This window comes from Gymnoscopelus microlampas, assembly GCF_963454915.1.
Source record: "Gymnoscopelus microlampas genome assembly, chromosome: 16".
NCBI lineage: Eukaryota > Metazoa > Chordata > Actinopteri > Myctophiformes > Myctophidae > Gymnoscopelus > Gymnoscopelus microlampas.
In genome coordinates this window covers 15,048,283-15,072,046 of record NC_139953.1, presented here as the reverse complement: position 1 = coordinate 15,072,046, position 23,764 = coordinate 15,048,283, and the positions used below count along the sequence as shown (strand labels likewise).

At 42.1% G+C, this 23,764-nt stretch overlaps 1 protein-coding gene across 1 annotated transcript; it reads right to left on the bottom strand.

Moving 5' to 3' along the window:
- Positions 1-13,760: 13,760 nt before the first annotated feature.
- LOC311062628 (poly(A) polymerase alpha-like) lies at positions 13,761-22,624 on the bottom strand. The gene is made up of 9 exons (XM_084081810.1): positions 22,282-22,624; positions 21,887-21,996; positions 21,282-21,394; positions 20,803-20,954; positions 18,266-18,488; positions 17,987-18,112; positions 17,378-17,431; positions 17,171-17,227; positions 13,761-16,345 (listed from the first exon to the last, which is right to left on the bottom strand). The coding sequence occupies exons 2-9, from the start codon at positions 21,978-21,980 to the stop codon at positions 16,256-16,258; spliced, it is 909 nt and encodes a 302-aa protein (XP_083937936.1). The 5' UTR covers positions 21,981-21,996; positions 22,282-22,624; the 3' UTR covers positions 13,761-16,255.
- Between the last annotated feature and the right edge of the window lie 1,140 nt (positions 22,625-23,764).

Here is a 23,764-nt window from a genome sequence, read left to right as displayed (position 1 = left end):
AACATCACATTGGGTAAACTTGGCAACGATTTGTGTTTAGACAACCACAACACACCCTGTATTGCGGCAACATGTATTTTTTAAGAGTTGTGTCGAAAGTCTTGCATGCATTAAGTACATATTTGGAATAAATTGTCAACCACTCTATGAATATTTGCTGGAGCACCTGTAATTGACCTCTGAGACAGACATACGTTGATTCAGCTCTGGGCTCGTTTAAATAAAACTCTTTAATTTCACAACACGTCATTCAGCTTTGAGGAGCAATTAACACAGAACCCCAAACACAAATATACATCACACAACACAATTGGAAGTGAGTGCTGATTGTCTCTGTCTGTCCGTGTGTGTGTGTGTTGTGTGTTGTGTGTTGTGTACAAGAAAGTATGTGAATGAGAGAACATACACACGCACACACACGTGTGTATGTGCGAGAGTGTCTGTGGGTATGGTTGTGCAGATGCATTTGTGTATCTACATTTAATTTTCATTATGCATGCACAAATCTCTTGCCTTTGAAGGCTATATTTTTTGGGGTATTTTTCTTCTATACAAGATAGGACTGTAGTAGGGCAATTAACAACATTGACTGTACTTGACATAGGTCTCATCATCTCATCACATGATAATATGTTAAACATGGTAAACAATAATAATAATAACACAGCAAAGCACCAAGTCACATAGCATGGCCAATACACAAACATTTTGGGGACAGGGAGTCATATCAAGCTAAAACACCACACCAGCAATGCCACTAAATATTCATAATCACACAGTTGTTCATCTTTTACCTTTCATAATAAAAGGAATGATAAGATTCTAGTCCTTCTCTGACCACCACAGTCCACCTGACCTGAATTTGGCTTTTCAAAATATTCTGTTTTCATGTCCTGTATAATTGTGTTATGTTTTATACAACTAGGCTACTCAAACACTGTTTTATCACATTATGAGGAAAACAGTGTTTTAAAACACACGCATGCCCACAGGCAGGCACGCGCACCCACGCGCGCGCGCGCACACACACACACACACACACACACACACACACACACACACACAGTGAGTTGTTGTATGACGCAGATAACGTCATTTCATGTTAATAACTACCCATAGCTTGCATGCTTGCAAAGTAGCCTACAGACGCTAATGACGAAATTACAGTGTGCTTCTTAATACATTTTTAAACGGACATAAATATAACATAAAACGTTGCCTACAGTATAGAGTTGTTTTGGTTTTATAATTGAAACAGTGCCTACCTGAGTAATGTAGCCTAATTAATCAGAACAAACTTGTTGGGGCTGGAGGAGGAAGTAGGAACGCAGCTGCTTCTATTGAATTGATAGATTGATGAGACTAAACCATTTGGAAGGCGGGAGTTGGAGAGCGGAGTTAGTAGGCGGCCTTCTTCTTAAATTCATAAGGTGTTGTTTTTTCAACAATAGTATAGGCTACTACAGATTTCCATCTTCGTACTTGATAGAATTTCCTTTAAACAAAAAAACAAACAAACATATAGACAACACAAGCCCCCCAAAAATGTCACTTCTGACTTTTCGACTCAGAAGGACAGGTGCTCCAGCATCCATTTGATTGGGTCCTATGATACCCTATCACAGTGCCTGTAGTTGATTACCTTGACTATGACTGTTGACTGTGTATGTATGATATGAAGTAGCCTCTCTATGAGTAGCCTGGGCAGCATTCCATTTTCGGGTATATGATCCGGTCGAGAGCGGAAGTAAAAAAAAAAAAAAGTGGCCAGATGGGCAGAACCGGAAAGAGGATTCTTTTTTCTTTTTTTCTTCAGTAGGCGTGGCCTAGACCTAGAGTTTTCTGTAACGCAGACAGACCAGGCTTTCCTCCGAGGTGGAAAGACTGGTGATGCGAGGTTAGATATGAAGTGGTAGATTCTATGAGGGTAAGCCTACATGAGAGAAAATCCCAAACTTGCCTAGCACAACTGTTATTGAATATTTGTGGCCACTGTTTAAAATAAATCTTCTCACTGTAATTGCAAGCGCTTCCAATCTTTCTAATTTGTAATGTTATATTCTTCAAAAGGTGAGTTATCATTCATTCATACCAGGGTAGAGAACTTGTATCTCCACTACCCATTTCAGCCCTATAACACCTACATTTCAGCCATTTGAAAATAGCCGATCTACAAGCTCACAATGCCTCACCATGAGACGGATTGTGAGCCTGTAGATCTGCTATTTTAAAACGATTTTTATACATTTTAAAACTTGTGAAATGGGACATTCTACATAATGAGTACTTTCTACTTTTGGTACTTTAAGTACATTTTGATATCAATACTTTTGTACATTTACTCGGGTAAATTTTTAGTATTTCTACATTGCAGTATTGATACTTTTACTTAAGTAAACAAATTGAGTACTTTTTCCACCACTGAACAAAAGTAGCCTAGTAAAAACAGCAGATGTACAAGTGAACAACATCACTTCTACATCTTGTAGATCGGCTATTTTCACTATTTTAAAATGTTTTTTAAAATAATAATACTGAAGGAAAGGTTTTGGACATAAAACCACCCGATAGCAACGATTATGCTAGTTATAAATTCGTTTTCTCTTGCAGTCTTCTAAGCAAAAGATTGTAGTGTGGTAAAAGGGGTACTTGGATTCAGACATCAAGGAATGGGGGTTCTGAAGCCCCAAAAGTCTGAGAACAACTGCTCTACGTGGACAGTGAGTCCTTTGCCTGTGTGTGTCCCCATGTAAAGGAAGCATTCTGTTATGCCTGATTTATAGTCCATCTCTCTCTCTCTCTCTCTCTCTCCCTCTTACTTCTGTCCCATGGTGAGATCAATCACCAAAACACCATCCATACCCCATCTGCTTCCACTCCAAACTCTTTAAAAGTTAGCCTAGGTGTTTTTTGGATTTTCGTTTTCATCTCTGATGTGATAAATAGTGTAAACTTTTTTGGAGTGTTAGGGTGGGGGGCATCGTTGGTGTGGTGATTTTGGAATATGCCGCAATTAGTATGTCGCTAATGAACTCCCTCTCATTACCAGTGAATCAACAGGCCTGTGCTAATTACGGTTAGCAGGACAGACTCCTCTCTCCCACAGCGGCAGGCTTCAAGGTCCCTTTGGAGCCTGGATACACTGGAATGATGGTCTGCCAGCAGCCACAGGTGCACACTCACTGCCAATGTTAAAGCAGAATATCACACACATCACACACAAACATACACACACACACACACACACACACACACACACACACGCACACGCACACGCACACGCACACGCACGCACACACACACACACACACACACACGCGTGTGCACACGCGCACGCGCGCGCACACACGCACGCACGCACGCACGCACGCACGCACGCACGCACGCACGCACGCACGCACGCACGCACACACACACACACACGCACACACAGATACATGTATACAGTACACACACGGCACACGTGCGTGTGTGACTTGGTGTGTACGGGGAATCAGTACACACACAAACAGGTAAATGACACACATACACCAGCAACGCATGCTCACATTTCAAACACATACATGTCTGATACAGAATCCGAATCAGCTTTATTTGTCACTTCACAGGTTTACTGGTGTAAAGAAGTGGGTGAAATTATTTTTTTTCTCTTCATCATTTGTAGTATTCTGTGAGAAGAGAGAGAATAGAGGTGGAGTGAGAGCAGAAGGAAGAGAGATAGAAACAGGTAAATAAAACAAAGACTGTATACATAATACAGATAACGTATGTGATACATGATGGTTAGAACATTAGCATACATTACATTATACATTACATTACACATGCAGTAGGTATGCACATGTACGCATACATGCACGCACGCACGCACGCACACACACACACACACACACACACACACAGACACGCACGCACGCACGCACGCACGCACGCACGCACGCACGCACGCACGCACGCACGCACGCACGCACGCACACACACACACACACACACACACACACACACACACACACACACACACACACACACACACACACACACACACACACACACACACACACACACACACACAGTGCGTTGTTCTCTGTTATATTACTGGCCTCTCTTTCACAGACTTGTTTCACCATTCAGTTCAAATTAAATACTTGTTAGTGTCTTACTAAACATCATACCTATCAGAGGTGTTGATGCAGTTTGTTTGTCCTGCCAAACCGACCACACTGCTTACTGTCAGTTGTGGTAAACGAAGAGTTGCTGTAAAGCATCCGTTGCGCTTTACAGTCGCACTAATAATTTGGCCTGCTCTGAGCTTTCAAAGAGTGAAGCTTTCTATATATTTTTTTCCATCTTCGTTATATGCCAATTCCCAAATCCCCCATGTAGGTCCTGTCACTGCTGACCCCTACTGTTTGGTCCTTAGGGAGGATGTAGACGACCTGCCACTTCTTTTCACCCGATAGTGAAGAGTTTCACCGGGATGGCGTAACACATGCAGAGCAGTGGAACTTGCTCATCCTTACCAGTTCTGCTTCCTACTGAATAGGCACCCCGACCAACCTGTAGGAGTCACTAGTGCAACAACAGAGATCGCCCTCCCCAATCAGCTTCCCAACCGTGAACCCGGGCCAACTGTGTTCGTTGGAGTACCCGCCCAAGCCGGTGGCAATGTGGAGGAATCAAATCTGTCTCCATGGTGGTGGGCAGCAACTTTATCCCTGCCCCACCCAGATGCCTTATAAGCGTTTTATCTTTTCTAACTGCAGCGCATTACCAGCAGTCCTATCGGCTGCCTTAGAACTACTTCCACACACCCGTTCCATGAACAAGTGTTTTTACAACAGGCACAGCAAGATATGTTAATCAAAACACCACTTTTTAAGCCAGCAGTGGGCATTGCTTATCAAATGCAGTAAATACTTAATGAAAAGTGTTGCTTCCAACGCCAGCGATAAAGGGGCTGGGAAAAACAAAGGGCCCTTTTTTAGTGATTCATTGAGGCAGGCGAGCACCAAAAAGATTCTTAGCGTTAGCCCACAAAGAAATCTCAGTGTTAGCCCACAGCAGGAGCCATAAGATGGGGACCTGGGCATGTAGGATAGAAGCCCCCCTCCTTCACTCTGCATCCATAACTTAAGCAGAGATCAGTGGCTAACTCTCTTAATCCCAAGGGGGTGCTTTCTGAGCTGTAATTTAAAAATAGCGTTTTAATAACACACCACGGCTACAGTACATTAATCTCAGAATTAATTATCTACCCCACCCCCCCAGCCCATTTGCTTGAAAGAGGCTCGTCTTTGCTGCATTTCTTTCTGTTTTAGGGTCTATTTATTCCACGAGTGAGCGGATAAAGAGATGCATATGGAGTGTCTTGTGTGGAGTACAGTAATTATGTGGTAGCTAGCTAGTAGGCTATATTACTTGCATGTGTGTGTGTATACAAGGAACCAGCGAAGGAATTAGAACTGCATGTTGTCATCGACACAATCGGTCAGTGAGGTGAGATGTTCACAAATGGGTTGCAATTCAGCTCCCATTACGCAAGTTAAACGAGTAACAATTCAATTAAGCTCTGAATTAAATGAAGAAAATGTGAGCGTAGGCCTAATCTAAACAATATTGTAGCAAACAGCTGCGGCGTTGAACAATAACTGTATGTTAGTTTGCATTTTACGCAGGAATTTTCTTTTAATCAAACGTCACGACCAGCGATAGAAATTCAATTCCGGAGAGAAATTAAAGAGTATAACACCACTGCAAGCCAGGCCTAAAGGCACCACAAATATTCAAAAACAATATTAAGCTGCGATAAATAAAATATGAACCTTCTTTGGCAATATAACATTCCAGCGTCTGGGGACGGCACGCACTTTAAATGCAAGTTAATGAAACACAATGATCACGTTTAGAGGTGTGGGAATCACCCCGCTGTTTGTGGGAGGATGATGATGGCTGTGTTTCAGACCCTCTGGCAGCAGGACCTGTGAGCTGACAAGAGATCAAGTTGAACAAAGACATTGATTAGTAGTGTAGTCTATGGTCCTCTGACGTTAACAACAAAGTTTGGAAAAAATACCAGATCTACAAGCACACAATGCCTTGCATCGCAGTGCAATGTGAGCTTGTAGAGTGGCTATTTTACCTGTTTTTGAAATTGGGATTAAGTGGTTAACCAAGAAGTAAAAAAGGAGAAAAATAAATCGATTTTCCCTTGTAGTTCTCTTTCACCTCCATGCTGATCGACTGACTGAGCTCCATTGTCATATAAGCGCTATGGCTGACAGTGATCTCTATGCGTATGTACGTACATACATACATACATCACCCTCTACCTACTCGCTGGTGAATAGCGGCGACGCGCCTGAACTCTGCGTGAGCCAGGTGCCAAGCCTGAGGGCCCCCAGGTCTGTGTATCACAGATAACCTTTACAAAGGCAGTGTAGTTCACATCTCCTTCCACCCACCCCCCCGTGCCTACCCCCCGCTATCAGATGAAAGGATCGGGATGTGGTTCAATTCACAAGCGAGGGGGAAGACGGGCAGGGTTTGGCATGTATGATTGATGCCGAGTTTTAACATTAAGCTTCATAAGGTGTTGAGGCGGAGATAGTGTGTGGTGGAAGAATGTGTGTGAGCCTTCTTGACTATACAGACACGGTGGAACGAGGGATTCGAGTCTTCTTTTGACACCTCTTGAGTTGTAGGGGTTGCCTACTGGTCTTTTTCAACAATTAATATCACAATGGGGCATGCTGTTAATTTATGTTATGTAATGTCTTGTCTGCTTGTCTGTCTCCTTGCTTTGTATGCCCGTCTGTCTGTCTGGCTTCTTCATCTGTACCTTGCGTTCTGTTTTGTCTGTTTGCACGGCTCTCAGAGAACAGAAGCAATTCCTCGCAGACTCTTGTGTTTCAATTAACGTTTGATTGAGTTATGAAATATACAACTCTTGGAGCCAAACCATGACAAAATGACACACATTTCCCTTGTTTGTGACATGGCTCTCCTCAGATTCCTATATCTCCTACATGACATCCTATTAATTTTGTTTATATCGAGGCAGGTGGTTGTCAGTAAAAGTATTTTCGTCAATCACATTTTTTTTCTTCGGACCGACTATTTTTCAAACGCAAAATAAGTTGCTAATTTTGTCACTGCTCTTTCCAGACACTGCAGGTTTAATTGCTAATTGTTAACTGGGAATGAATACATTTGCATATTAATTAGTTGGTCCATTTGCATTTTTAATTTGCTGCCTTCAAAGGGGGTGAGATAAAAGGTCGCACAATTCTGAATAATTTAAATAATTTATGCTCCATTGGTGAAAAGAAGCCGAACAGAAGTGTTCTGCGGATATTAACCCCTGAGAGCTTTTACCGAATAAAGCACTCCAAAAATTGTTTTAACAAATCTAATTAAACGGAAAAAGGTCTGAACACACAACCACCCTGAGCTCTAGGAGCTAGAGTGTGTCCTCGGGAATGAAAAAAAAAAAAGAAAGAAAGAAAGAAAGAAAGAAAGGTTCAGGAGAGAGTGATAGAGGGAGTATGCATGTGGAGGACGACGAGTCTTCCAGCCCTCCATCCGGATATGAAGGCCTCTCTTGGTCCTTTCATCATTCAGATTGATCAAATACCCTTGCAGGAATGCTGATGGAGTCACTACTTGCTGGTAATAGTAATTCTCTCTGAAGTGAAGTTGCTCTTTGCAATGTGTCGTACTCCACGCGCAATTAAGGGGACATGTGCTCTGCGGTGGAAATCCTTGAAAGTTAATCATCATGACTACCTGAATTTCAGCCAAACATCCACTTCTTAATCCTAATGAGTCCACACATTACCAGAAAATAAATTAATCAGATAATCGGAGAGATACACATGGCAACAAACCCGATAGAAACGGGACTCAGTCATTTATACTGTAGGTAAATTACTGACTTTCTTCTGCTAAACTGAAGTCTATGTCCACTAAATGAAATAAAATCTTCTCCAATTTTGGTGTGGGGAACTGATATTTTTTCTCCCCCATCTTCAACCAGGCTGCATTGTGAGACTGTCTCTCCTCCTTTGTCCCAGTGATCTTAATTACAGGCCCTGGGCCCTGAGCAGAGCGGCCCATTTAAATCAGAACCCATCCAGCTTCCATTATGGGCTTGGCATTTGGTCTTTGTGCCCATGCTCTTAAATTACATGCTGCCAATCCTAGTGGGCACAGGCAAGATGAGGCGTGTAGGATGGGTGAGAGATGAGGTGAAAGGGGGGTGAGAGAGGGGGGGTGGGGGGAACGAGGGGAGGACAGTGGCGCAGGGCGGGGGGCAGTCTGCTCTCTGCTCTCGTAGACAGATAGTGCCCACCCCCCCGCACTACCACCACTTCTTTATCGCCAGATAACTTATGTAAAGTACCAGATGAAACCCATTCCCATTCACGTCGGCCTGATTGTCAGAATAAGCTTGCATTCCTTTGAAAAGTGATTGACCGTCTGAAAGGATACAAATTAGGGGCCTGTTCGCCTTTTCTTCTCCGGTCGCAGGGCTTATTTGCGGCAGATTCACCCAGGCCCAAAATGAAGTGAACTCAGCCAGGGATGAATGGGAGAGCTCTGATTGAATAATTGATTTCCTTTGTGCGGCCTGTGTTTAAGAGGGATAACTAGACATCCTTTGGAGTGTAATGATTGTAATTACTGCGATGACTGGTCATGTCAAATATGACACAGGAAAGCACTGTTATTAACCTTTATTATCCACGTAGAGAGGCGAGAAAAAAAAAAAGATCTCCTCTTGTCTTTCCCGTCTGTGTATGGGTTTCACCTCCAGAGGAGGCATGGCTGGTGTAGGTTGAATGCATGGATGAACTCACTCGCTGTCTTCTTCTCCTGCCCAGCGAAAGGTAGATGGGTAATTGACTGTGCAATCGGAGCCACTGGTGTGTCAATGACTCATGCAGCTAGCGAGCCTTGGGGTAACTCTCAAAGTGCAATACATTACAGCTCCGGAATTTAAGTGCAGGAAGTAGGAGTTATAGCCTCATCCATGATATCTGTCAGAGTCCCACATGCCTTGACCTCTGAAGCGATAGGGCCTGAATTGCACTTTAATGCACGTGGCTCATTTGAAGGTCTCTGTGAGACAGACACTCGCCAGAGAGTGATCAGATACAGTCTGCTGAAGTTACTCAGAATTCTCTGGTGGAAGTACTCAGACAAAGAGTACCTAAACAGTACGGCAGTGAATGTTCAGTTAAACTTCCAGAAGTCCAGTCCCATCCCCAGAGTACTGTAGGGAGAGAAATGGTCACAGCATACTTCTTGTGGAAAGGTTCTGTGAGCTTGAAGTTCAATTCGGCAGTTCTTGCACTTTCAAGATGTTTATATTAGCCAAACATCGCCGCAGTGACACCAGAAATTGTGTGATTGGTCAGAAATTCAGGGTGCAATATTATTCAAAATAAAATGGCATAATGGCAAAAAAATCACTTTCTATCCAATAACAGAACGTGCTAGTCAAGTTTTAGATTTCCCTCACATACCCCCTGTACCACCACACCCCTAGGGGTACATGTACTCCCATTTGAGAAACACTGCATTACTCAATCCCTATTCCCATTATCCCAACCCCTAATCCCAATCCTAAACCCCAATCCACATAACCATCACCCAACACTCCTGGACCCATCCACTCCAGCCAAAACATACCCACCCCCCCTGCTTCACCGCCAGCATTACAAGTCTACCTCCATAACTGCCCGACAACACCCCAGGCCTCATTGCCCTTCGGATGAACCTCTAGAGTCTGAGCTGCCAGTGTTGCCAGCTGTGAGTACGACCGCCGACCTCATTTGCATATGAAGGCCTTAATTAGGTACCACAAGCATTTGCGCGGCGGGGCTGACTGTGACCGGCGAGCGTGAGGTGGCAAGATGGGAGAGCTGGGCTGGGATTGGAGCCGACTGGAGGTGGCACAACATGAAGCTGAGAGCCATGGCACAAGACAATGATACTGCATACGGGGCTGAAGAGTGGCGGCACTTTTCTACGCCATAACCAAGTGGGACATGTCAGAACCATTGCTAGCTCAAACTGTTTAAAACACAATTCAAAGCAGGGCTGTTTTTTTCTTTTTTTTACACGATAGCTTGGCTGAGAATTACATTCTTGTTGGCAACAAGATGCCTTTAACTGATTGGCTGTACGTTGGACCAATCAATTAACCCCTTCCATTTGTCTTTTTAGAGTGATGACAATAAATCCCTACGGCCAATGAGTGACATATTCCTTCATTCAATTTATTAACACAAAGGCCCAGCCTATAATTATGTCCTCGATAAAACAATGTCTTTTCAGGGCTATCTAGATTAAGACATAAATCCAAGTCTGCGGTTGGTTTTGACTCTGCCATCTTGCTATTTGTGTTCCTTAATGACTTTCTAATTCCTCATCAGCGGGTAGCTACCCTCCGCGCCAGGCAGACATGCAGACTAGTAGCCCTGGCATGGTGCCATCCTGGGCACCAGCTCCTGGCACAGGTGCACATCCGTGCCATGCTTATGGTGTCTGTAGTAGACCTCAATTAAACCCTTTAGGCTGCTTTTAAATTAGGTGCATTTCACTGGTCAAAAGTCACTACCATGTTTTATCCTCTCTCCTGCTTGACTGGTCAGAGCTGTGAGGAAAAAATTAAGCCAAGCGAATTCATGGCACATTCAGGTTTGTAAATAATAGAGACAGACAGCTTTCCACTGCTGATACTAATTTTGGGTATTAAACTTGAATCACTACCTAAATTACTTTTATTGAACTTTGACCACTAGTTTTTTTAGGGTATCGGTTAAATATGTAGTTATATCATCTTTTATGTTATCAAATTAAATTATGATATATTAAAATGAAAGTGAAATCTTGGAGCGAGAACAGCAGAAGGTATTTAACTTTGTACTGGTGATATGTTTGCCTATAATAGCTTATTCTTATACAGTGCATACCGACTTTCAATATGCCCCATCATTATTCATAGACCCTTCTGAAATCACTACCAGATTATAGATTATATAAATTATTAATAACCCAGAACTATATCTGTCCATTAGCAACCGCACACACACACACACACACACACACACACACACACACACACACACACACACACACACACACACACACACACACACACACACACACACACACACACACACACACACACACACACACACACACACACACACACACACCATATTGTTACGAGTTGACAGCCTTTGCCGGCCACTGTATAACCAAGTCGTTGCAACAAAGCACTTACAAACACACACCCCAGCAAGTCTGTCTTTCCATCATGATACTTATCCGCCCGCTACACTGGTCAGATCACTCAAAGCAACATTACAGCGCATGACTCCCAGCCTCCTCTGATCTCACCCTGAAGAACGGAGAACCCTTTCATATCCATCCCCCCATCATCTCACAATGTGGCATCTTCTTCCTTTGAAGGTACAGTAGCATTGTTTCAGTCGCTCAAATGTGAGCAGGCTTACTTTTATCACCTGTTTTGGGCAAGGGGGAAGGAGAGTGAGGGTAGGGGGGGGGGCTTTTTTAACTTGTACCCATCGAAGAAGCACAAGGCAAAGATGTTGACAGGTGCATGAAACAGGTACGGCTGGGTTAAACTAGGGAACTTCAGAGGAGAGGGAGCAGGCGATTTAGAAGGCTTCCCAAAGCATCTCAGAAGAGGAGCGAAACAAAGGCAGTCCTTGTCTGCGCCTGCTTTCACCTTGGGCTCTCTGACAGCAGACTGAGAGCTATCAACAGCCTTTTAGTCTGTTTTTATTTTATTGTTTTAATCAGAAATGACATCTTCAAGGCTACCTGACCATGTGAGGTGATTGTGTATGACTAAACATCAGTTTCATACATGAACAGTCGTCTTATCATAGCTGATGCTTGCTGTTCAAAGGCCACATGTGGCAATGTTACCCAACTTGTACTGCTACCACACCCCTCCCAGAAGGTCTTCGGACAGAAGCCAAAAAAAGATTTCCTTTTAGTCCCGGGTAGCTCGCCAGTTGTAGACTACAAGCCCCAGAACGCAGCAGGACAACCAGTCCCCCCATTAGTCTTGGCATGCTGCCCACTACAACTGTGAGGCGCGTGGAAGTGAGGAGGCCCAGTTGGGACAAGACCCTCCGTCACTCATGGGGGACACATGTCATAAACTCATTGTCTTGCCATCAATCGGGGCATCTAACCACTTCGCAGCAGATGGAGGCCCAGCAGGAGAACAGGGGGGCATGCCCTGGGCCTCCACCCCACACAGAGTGCACTCTGCTGGGGTAAGAGGAGCCACAACTCTTGGGGAGCCTCACGCCCTGGACTGGACCTCCCATGGATGCACCTCTGGATGAGGGCCTAATGTTGTCTATGATTAATGACAGAGGTATTTAGTGGCACCGTCGCTGCCATTAAAGGAGAACTTCACCTTTTATTGTGGATATCGGGAATGCAATCATTATGATGGTCAGCGTTGTCAATTGAACCAATAAAATCCTCACTGCACACTAACTATATTGATATTAGAAAAATCAGAAATATCTTGCTCACTATAATGGTTCCAACATGTACCAGTATGCATTGCACGTAAGGAAGTTGACCATACAAATATGGTTAGTGAGTTGAAATCATTAGTGTGCAGGCGATAAAATAACTATTTTATGGACAGAGGTGCTTGCCAAAAGAGAAATCAACATTGTAAGGTTCCATCCCACTGCATTAGAAGACAATTCCCGAGAATACACTGCAACAACTGTTAATTAAATTAAAGTTAAAATTTAGTTTTTTTTTCCTTCTTTTTTTGATGAAGACCATCTTAATGCGTTTCACCAGTTGTCTTTGTCCAAAATTAGTTTCTGAGCTGGTCGGGTTACTTTGAAACTTAATTAGAAACGCCTAACGCTTGTTGTAGTTCTTCCGTCACTCAGTGATGAATAAGTCACTGGGTGGCGACATTAAATCAGGCTGTTAAAGCTCACTGCAGTGAGGAGGAGAACATTGGCAAGTATTGTGGACGTTACAGACATGAAAAATAAATGGAAATAATCTTGAAAATCTGCAAAGTGTTCATTAAGTACAGTATATGGCATGGGCCTTTGTCACGTCCATAAGCACTAGTATCTTGGACATAAATTGAGCTATTTACAATCCCAAGCTCAGAATCTGATCTCCCTCCTTATAGTAGCTTGTCCTCTTGCTCTGAAGCTCCAGAGTCACAACTGCATTTTAGAGTAAACATAGCCTATATGGGAAGCAGCGAGTCTGAGTTAGCATAGATATGAAGATAAACATCATCCTTACCATAAAGAGTGAAAATAGTGCCAAACATGCACTGAAAGGGATAAAGGTGTCTTACTGAATAGGGGATCTGTAATGATATTCATAAGAGGACCACCTACTGGGGGCACAGGAAAGACTGTTTCTTAGCAACAACATACACGTTCTTACAAGCTACGTCTTGGGAAATTTTGACCGGATTGGGATGCAAACAACAGAACATTTTTAACTAGGCCATGTTATCAGTCTGCTCCCTGGGATGAATATCTGGGTGTCTCGTCTGACAGAAATCCCCTAAGCTGATGATACATTATTTCAGAGATTTCATCTGGCTTTTATTTCAAATGATTTTGAACAACTCCACTGTTTCGCGTGTATGGAAATATGCAAGTTTAATACGTGGTGGAATGGCCTTGTTTGACGAATGAGGACTCTCGGCACATCTATGCAATATCGTAGACCTTTATTTGTGAAAAAGTACAATACCCCATCCTTACAAATAAGCCTAAGAAAAAACTTTAACTGAGAAGGAGCATTGTAAGAACAAGAGAATGCTTTGTTGAAAAAGTGATCTATACAGTTAGAATTTTTACGCACCATATCATCAGTGGTCTTCATCTGGTTTCATATTAACATATTCCACGTGATTAACACAAACGATTCAGACAAAGCCAAAAATGTTGAGATACATCAACAAAATAACGAGGTGAAACTTTGTACACCTTCTAAGCTTTCAATACAGTCAACTACTAAGACCTAGCGCTGCTAAATCAAACTTAACCAGTTTAACATTCCTTCAGTTCCAATTCTGTAATGTAACCAAGCAACCAAACAAATGTAAAAAATATAAAACAAAATTAAAACAAAATAAAATAAACTGTTTTTATTCACCAAAGCGATGTGATATTATGTTATGTAAGACATAATTAATGCCACATTCAAAACCATCACGGCTAAAGCTCAAGTCATATTTTCCACACACTTACTTTTTTTTTGTTTTCTATTATTGTACAAGACAAGACACTGAAGGTTACTGTACAACACCATGTACATTTTAAAGTTTATAAACTGGTCAACTCCTTTATATTTCCACATCCTTCAGCCAACACTCAGCTACCTTTATGACAGTCTAAAATGTTATATTTATTCATTCTTTTTTTAAATTAGGAGTAGGTCCTACTTTTTGTTCCTGATGACCCTGTAACAGGCTGGGTGCATCAGAGGTGTGTGATGCTGGATTGACGCCATTAATCCATGCTGCCCTAGCCTTTCACTATCTTGCACGGTAGGATTAGCCCACCTGTCACAAAGCCAATGACTGGTGCAGGAACCGACTCAAAGCAATTTCAAACTGAGAAACGAAGCTTCACCATTCTTGATGTTCGCAAACTACCTCAGAACTACCCTACAAGGTGACCTAGCTTGCTGGAGATCCGCTCATCTTCCTTGCTGAGGATGCGGCGCAATCCACTGTTTGAGGTGTGGAGGACTGTACTATGAAGTCAAAGTAGACAGTACATAATTGAATGCACATGGTCCATCATCTGGCGCGAGGGGTCTGTGCTATATTTATCACCACAAATGTGAGCAGCATTTTGGTCAGTTGTGTACCCAAACCTGAGCTAGTTCCATTAATGAAAGTAAGTCTTAACATAATACGAAACTCGCTACAACTACCCTCCCTGATTCACTAAAACAAAAGGCAAAACAACAGTTGACACAGAATAATTAGTTATGTTTTGTTTCATGTCATGTCTCGTTTCATATTATCAAAAGATGAAACTAAAGCATTCCAGTAAAATCTCCTTTGTTTCGCCCTCTGCTAATTAACACAATTGTTACAATGCAGGTCACTGTTGATCAATCCGACAAAGAAAGCACAACATTGATAACAAGTGGAGCCTTGCCAAACCTCCGAATGAAATGCAACGAGAGGGTATAAAGAAAAATCATTCCAAAAAAGTAATAATTAAATATAACTCACACAGACTAATAATGCTCATATCATGTGGCTATGTATCATCACCTATCATCAATTTACTTGAGGAGCCAGCAGTTTGTGAAACATGGGGTAGTCTGAACTTGGATCATCAATATTTTTAAGTCATTGTATTTTCTTTTTTTACAGGACGTGTTTAAAGGGATATTTCACTTTCAAATAAAATAAACATTAAAAAGAAATATAAAAAATAAATGAAAAAAAGTAATCACAGCGCCCTCACGCATTAGAATGTCCTAATGCATGAGCAGGCCGTGATTTTTCCATACATTTTTCAATAAAAAAAATTAAAAATGTTTATGTTTATTTTATTTGAAAGTGAAATATCCCTTTAAATGCTTCATAAGATTTATCTGGTTTGGCCCCATCAGACTGTATTTGACAATTGAAGCAGCAATTCAAGTATGTGAACCTCAACAGTGAAAGTAGTGATGCAATTTTTATCCAATCAGCATAATGGAAAATGACTAGGAAAGTAAGGCTCAGGGAGAAAAAACAAAAAACACTGGATCCTTCAACTTGGCTCTAGCACCTGTTTGGCCTTTTCACACCAGAAGCCAGGTCTGGGGTCAGACTGGGGATGAGTGAAGTGGTCTCTGAACAGTGTACTAATTGGGTTAACTTCTACCCATTGCGCCAACTGTAGTGGAGGAAGGAACTTGAGGGGGGAAGAGGCCAGCAGAAGAGCTTCATCGCCCCCTTGTGGCGACTGCTGTGTTCCACACTAATGTAATATCCACAAGGTGACACTTCCATCCAGCCCTCCGTTTGTCTGTGTTGTCAGACTGCATTACCGAGGGGTCATCTATAACTCTTGATGAATGAATACAAAGAATTCCATCATAGATTATGTTGGGGGGGGGGGGGGGGGGGCTAGGAAATAGGAGAGGAGAGGTAGATGAAGGGGTTGGGACAGGCATCCATTCACCTGTTTGTCTGCTTCTACCTACTGAGCCGAAGCTTGATGGAGTTTTTGACCACGGGAATGGGGTTGCTGGGGAGCAGGGGCACGTCAGACAGGTCAGACAGTCTCTGAGAGGACAACGAGGGACAAAGGACAGGTTAAATAAACAATAAATAGTTTAGATCTGTCATTTTATTCCTTGAATCAGTTTTGGAGAAAGACCATGTGGGCCATGGGCATGTACCCGATTGTTTAATATACTGTAATAACATATACAGCTCCCATATCATACTGTACTTTAGCCCGGACATAAATCCGTAGGCGCACTCACAAGCTTACAACAGGTCTTCTGTTGTAAATGTACAAAGCCGGTAGCAATGAAAACTTAAGACAATCTGTGTGTGGGGCATCCGGGAAGTGCAGGGGTAAAGTTCCTGCCCACAACTGTGCAGACTGGGATTCGATTCCCCAATGGCTCCAACAAACACAATTGGACGCATTTACAGGTGGGAAGACAGTTGGGGAGGGCGATCTCTGTCACTGCACTAGTGACTCCCCCAGGTTGGTCGTCCCGTTTTCATTTCTGCTTGTACATAAAAGCAGGCCCGTTTTCAGCTAGCATGTGTGCTTACACTCATGCTGCTGTCTGTATTGTGCATAGGAATTTGTTCCGGATGTGTACAGATGATTAGTATCTATAACCTGGTGCGATACAGACATCTGTCCAGGCTAAGCCAAGGATTAAATGAGCTCAAATGGGAGCCTGGGCTCCTTCATAACACTGGTTGTTCATTCCAAATGGCAGCAATGGAATTACTCTGCATTTTGGATGACTAAATGTCACCATATATTTGCTTTTCATGCACTGTATGGCATGCACTGTATGGTGCGGTGTAATAAATTCAAAATAATTATTATCATCTATTGCGTGTGTTATTAGGATTAATAAATACCTTAATTTGTGCCCCATTCTCCACTTCACCTTCAGCTGCAGGTATTTCCTCAGTCACCTGAGGGAAAAAAGGAAAAATTAGAAATTGCATATAAAAGATAATAAATAGTACAGTCAAAAATACCATGTCAAACACAATCAGGGTACCACTCCAAACATTAACGATACTTCAAAATGACAAAAGTTAAAGCACATCAGCTCATGTTACCTCAGCCTCCATTGCAACGCTCTCTTCTTCCTCTTTTGGCTCACTGACTGGATCCTATATAGAAGAGAGGAAAACACAAAACATGGTTGAGTCCAAGAAGTTAAAAGTCGAGGGGGATAAGAATGTATTTGTCATCGTAACCATTTCTCATAAGGAGACCACACCGAGACATGAAAAACACTTAACACCGTAGTTTCCAATTATTCAAGTTAAAGCTAAAGAAGGGATGGCCCAAATGGTATTTATTAGGCTTTGAACATTCGGTGGTGATAGAGAATCAAACTTCAAAGCTTTGTATTGTTTTTTTTTGTTATGTTCGCTCAGTGCTCAGATGCAGTCATTTGTACAAACACACATACACCACACGCGCACAGACCGTTTCCATATCATCTCTAAACCAGAACACTAGCAAAGTGCAGAGTGAGTAGCCTCATGAGCCAGTTTGTAAAAAGAAAACACTGAACGTCCAGACCTTGGAATTGAAACCCAATTGTCAATATAACAAATGTCCGGAAGTTCGGGGCCAGTCCTAGTTGAAGCAAACTTTTTTTTTCTTGCCAAACAGCCTCGTAAAAGCAACCAGCACTTGTGTGCTAAAAGTAAGCCGACCTCAGCCATGGTCTCTTCTAGCTGGGGTGAAGGGGTTCTCTTCACCACGGGGGGAGACGGGGTCTCACTGGGTAGCAGACCAGCACATCCCTGACTGCTTGCAGCGTTCATCTCTGAGCCTGTCTCCTAAATTCAGAAGGAAATCAAGAGATTACACACTAACACTTGTTGCTAGAATTTCAGCTGGTTTCAATTGACTTACAAGTTATCCTGTAGTCTGTTATGACTACAAGGCTGAGCATGACAAATATGAAATAACAAAAGAAAATATAACTGGACCTCGTCGGCTTTGAGCTTCTTTGCTGGCGCCTCTGCCTGGGGGGAGCCTGGTCTTTTGGCAGTGGGAGGGCCCATGGAAGGAGGCGGGGTCCTGCTGGATGGCACCGTGGCCGGGATGGAGCGCTGGCGCATCAGGGTGGGCTTGGTTCCCTCTGCTTCCCCCGCGGGTTTGGACTTTGCCTGGGCCTCTGGGTGGGGAACCATGACAGATCCAGAGCTGGCCCTGTTGGTACGTAAAGACAAAATGATAAACATATTGAGAGTTTTGAGGATTTTTGAATTGTCCTGGTCGATGAAAAGCACATTAACATGATTTTAAACGTATTAATAACCTTAATATAAAATCTTGTAATTTACAACTTTTTGTATATTGTCAAATACATTTACTCATACCTGAAAACTGTTCTCTGCATTTAACCCATCCTAACTATTAGGACCTAACTAGTCTCGCGTTACCAGACTGTTGCCTCCCACAATGTACAAATGTTTCCGGTCATACAGTCTGGGACTCGGAAGCTCTGATCATGATTAGAATATAAACCGGGTGTGGAGCCTCCTCTCCATTTCCGTTTCGTCTTTACAGTCGCAAAAATTTATCCTAATATAAATAAAAATCATCTAAGTATACATAGCTTGCTGCTTAGCAGAAATGGAAATTAAGAAGGAAAGTGTAAAGATATTTTTAAAGATATTTTTAAATATATTTTCGTGAACGGAAGTGTCAGTTTCCTGAATCGGATTTCGGAGTTCCAGACTCTATATAGCATTCAGAGATTGTGGAATAGTTGTCTGGCTACGCGAGACTAGGACCTAACTATTAGGAGACAGCCATTCTCTGGCCCCCAGGGACCAGCTGCAGCTCTTTTGGTCAGGGGCAGTGGCAGGAGCTTGAACCCTTTAAGACCTGAGGCCTCTTCTACAAAATGTCTTCAGTTTTTTTTTTTTAAACGTATGTTACTATGTCAGTGGTTCTCAAACATTTTCATGTCAAGGATAGGGATGGAGCTCGAAAACCGGGTACATTATATACCCGGGCATGAATTTATCGAGACCCGGGTATCGATAAGCTTTAGGCTTGTCGAGCCTGTTATCGAGTGCAGCGGCCCCTGACGTCATGTCTAAACTATCAAAACAAGAGGCGATCAAGAAATAAATCTAATCACTCACGCTGGCACAAACATGTTGGTCTAAAAGTGTATTGATAGCTGCAAGTTGTGCCAAACAGCGCTGCCCTGGTTAACAAGGAAGAGGAATTTTATTGGCTCACTACATCACTATTTTAAGGGGGCTGTAAGCGTCCATTTGGTTCCATTTGTACACTCGGGTGGTTGCGTCGTTGTTGTGTTTACATGTGCGGTGCAGCGGTGAAACAATGGCGTTAACGAGTGAAACGCTCAAAAGTTTCACTCGTCCTCTTCTACCCAATGTGGCAAGTCTCCGTTGACAATTTTAATTATCCAATTGATAATAATCCGTTTGGGATCTCCCTGTGAATGAATAACTAGTGTTGCTGAGCGTGTCCGTCCCTCAGTCTATCGTTGCCGAAAATGGCAGATCTACAAGCTCACAACGTGGTGCGAACAGACGCAGTGTGAGCTTGGAGATCGGCTATGTTTGGTGCGTGACACCGTCGTACGATGAAGTATAAATTGCGCTTTTAAAGTGACAGTACACAAATTAACCGTTTCTTCAATATTGTTTTCCAAAAGTAAAAAGGTCACTTGCCTTCTGTCTGTTACTCTGTAAAGTACTGTATTTGAAGGCCCTAGTAAAATGTAGTGCGAGTGATATATTTTGGTTAAAACAAAGAAAAAATAAATATGCATTTTTTGTTATAAAGAGTTGAAGAGACATGGAGATTTTATAGTAATTATTACAGTACTATTCATAATATAAAGCCATTTAACACTTATTGCACATTATATGAATGGTTGTTTTAATGATAGGCAAAAATATTTTTAACTTTTGTCATTTTAATTTTAGATAGTTGTCAGCCACAAACTCACTGTGACAACTGGCCAATAAAAAAAGATACCGGTTCTGTTCAGAATTTTTCGTCTCACGTCTTTTTTCTTAATAATAAAAAAAGATCGATAGTGGGCTCGATAAAAGCTCGGTTCGATAAGCAGGTTCGATAAGGTGCTCATTATCAATAAAAATTAACGAGCTCCATCCCTAGTCAAGGACCCCGAAATGTATATATATTTGGCCGGGGACCCCCATTTCAAAATATTGTGTTCCAGGGACCCCCAGAAGCAAAGATTTGAGTTACAAATGTTCTCTTTAAAAATATATATATTCAAAAATTTGCACACATTTACAAGATTTTTCAAAAATAGTAGATCTAGATCTTGTATATCTGCTATTTTTGAATAGCCAAAGTGTAAAATAATACTTTTTAGCTCAAATCAAAAAATGACACAGATGCGTTCCAGGTCTTAATGTGTTAATAGGCTTGTATTAGGTGAGCAATTCCTCTCAAAGGGCAGCAGTACATATCTATCTACATAAATGACTGGGACTTAGCTGGGACTCACCCAAAAGGGTTTGGAGGCAGGCCCAGTGTGGACCCCCTGATGGGGGTAGAAGATGACACAGTGGTAGGCGAGGGAACTGACATGCTGTTGTCGCTGTCCATCGATAGGTCGAGACTGCTGTCATTCATTTGGCGAAGACCCTCAGTGGAATGCTGCAGCACAATAAGAGTCACAAACAGGAGATAGGTCGCATATGTACTGCACATAAAACACAATTTAGTTACATCAGAAAGACACAGGATTGATGTGTTTCCCAAGTCTCTGAAACATCTGATTTAATCCAGTTTAAGGTCATATGATATGAATGAGAAGAAGTCCCATGCGTTTCACTTTTAGATATATTTTACTTTTAGATATATTTTACGGTCACTCAAAATACTATCTTTTTTTCTCAAAATATATGTTTGACTATTTTTGTATAAGAAGAAATGTGTTGAAATATACTTTCTTCTCAATCTGTATGCAATGAAGTGACAGACCTTTCTGCGTTTGAGGTTTGGCAGAAACTGGTGGAGCTGTCTCCTCTTCACGTGCATGGCTGAGATCTTCATTTCCTGCTCAAACATCTTGCTGCTTATCGCCTGTCTGTACACTGCAGCCATACAACACAATGATGAGATAGACAGGCAGGCAAGCTTACAGTCATCAGTGTTTGAAATGTACAAACTAATGCCCCCCTCTGTTGATATTCTAGGGACATTTCATAACATTTTGGGGGTACTTACGAGTAATTGGTTTATATTTTTACATGCAGTATATGTCACATACATGGATGTTGTTTGTTCATGCCGCTTCTCCCAGCACACCAGTTGTCCAATTAGCGGCAAACTTGGCATAAATATTGGTCATGGGGTTTGCCCTTTGACAAACTACTTTACATTTCCCAGTAAATGTATACACATTCCTGAGTGAATCTGTAGATTTCCCGCGGGGAGGGTAAATGTAAATCTGGGATAATCTATTGATGAAATTTGGATAAAAACCCATCTCCCAGCAACACATCTCCCAATTAATGTATCCAAAGTAGAAAGAACCTACTCGAAAAGCTAAACAAATAACATCACACAACTCTCAAAATCCTCACCAGTGTCAGTGAAAGACTGGATGTCAAAGGTCAGGTCGACGTTCAGATTCTCGGACCCTTCCATCTTCTTGAAGACAATCCCAATAACCCACATGGTGCTCAGCTCCTCTCTGGAACAAATGGAAAGGATAGAAAAGTCTTAGGAAGTCTTTGGCCAAAGATTAAATATGATTGATATGATCGTCATACTAATTAGGAAAGAGAAGTTTAGCAGTAAGTGGAACCTTCAAGGTACTATTATACTGTACTGGTAATAATTTTGTAATCATAAAATGGCAGGAAGCAATCTCACTTTGACCATTAATGTCAGATGCTCCAAAAGCATTCACAAAAGCCTCAAGAAAATAAGCTTATGCTCTGATTAAAATGCTTTTAAATAATAACAGGGTACTCACTTCACGTCATTGCCATTGCCTTCTTTGGGGCCAGGGAACGACTGTGGATTGACATGGGCCAGAGTAATGAACTCGTTCTTCTCCAGGTTTCCAACCAGGATTCTGATTTTCGACTCTACCAAACCCACCCTGATGGATCAGATAAAAACAAGCCTTTTACCCAGAGGAACATCTGACAAAACAGTTGGACATAAAATATTTATAACTCTTTATTTTGTGCTCTACGAACAGCATGGCCACAAATAAGAAGCAATCTCACCCAAAGAAATCTACATAGACGTCTTCATTCGTTCCAGTTTCACTCACACTCGGTTACTGCTGCTTTCTTATAAATGTTTCCAGAGCTCTGGGTACTCACCATTCCAGGTGCTGCTTCTCTGTCGGCGCACTTGCTAGCAACACAATATAATGCCTTGGAACATAAGAGACAGAACAATGCCATTACACCCTAAAGGCAAAGAGCGCAGACAACCAACACGCCAGGACGGCCAGGGGACACCCCTACAGCAACCCATACAATACAGCAGAATTCACACAACTTGTGGTTCAATGCCACAGAACTCTTCTACACATGGCAGTGCCCAAAATAGCGTACTCACAAACTGTTAAATACTCTTGTTGGATAATTATGGGCAAATTTATATCAATAGGAAAACAAGGCCAAGCTACACAACAATTCGTACAGGTTGTGGGAGTCTTGAGTTATATATGCTTGATACTCAAGTTGTTTATTTTGATTACATCCAGGTGGAATTTTGAGTCATATGCTTGATACTCAAGTTGTTTATTTTGGTTACACACTTCAAAGCTTTCTAAAATATCAATTATTACAGTATGGAGGCACTGTTTTTCTGTAGTGAATGTCAAGAAAATATATGCAGCTTAAAACTGCACAACTCACTGTCTACGATGTAACTAACTTTTGCATATGATTGGCTATCAAATCACCTTAGGAAAATAAAATAATCAGTGCTGAGCCTGGCAAATATAAGATATTTATTCAAATAACACAATACAATGAATCCAATGCAAAAGGCCTCTAGGCTGCTCTAAAATGAAGACTATTCAAGAGAAAGCTATTGATTGATATGTCAAGGGCTCAGAGCTTATAGCAACATTCCAAAAGTAACAAGAGAAAAAAAAATCAAAGATCCAACTTCCAAGCTTAACGCTGGAACAGACCACTCCATGTGTCATTTCCTCTCTGGCCGGGCCGCTTCAAGGAAGGCGGGAGCTACAGTTGGCGCCCGTAGTATTTCAGAATGTTCTGCCAGGGTTTGCTTAAGGCAGTAAGTTCTTCTATGGTATCTGCACATGCCATTTAATGTCATTGTTCACTTTGGACAGGCATCAAAACTTAGGGGAAAAAACCTGAGTGACACAAGGCAGTGCAGTACAGGCCTTGCACTTTGGTTCATTGAACAGGGTTCAATCTATAATCTCAGTTACCAGTGGTTAAATGTGTAAAAACCAGAGCCACAAG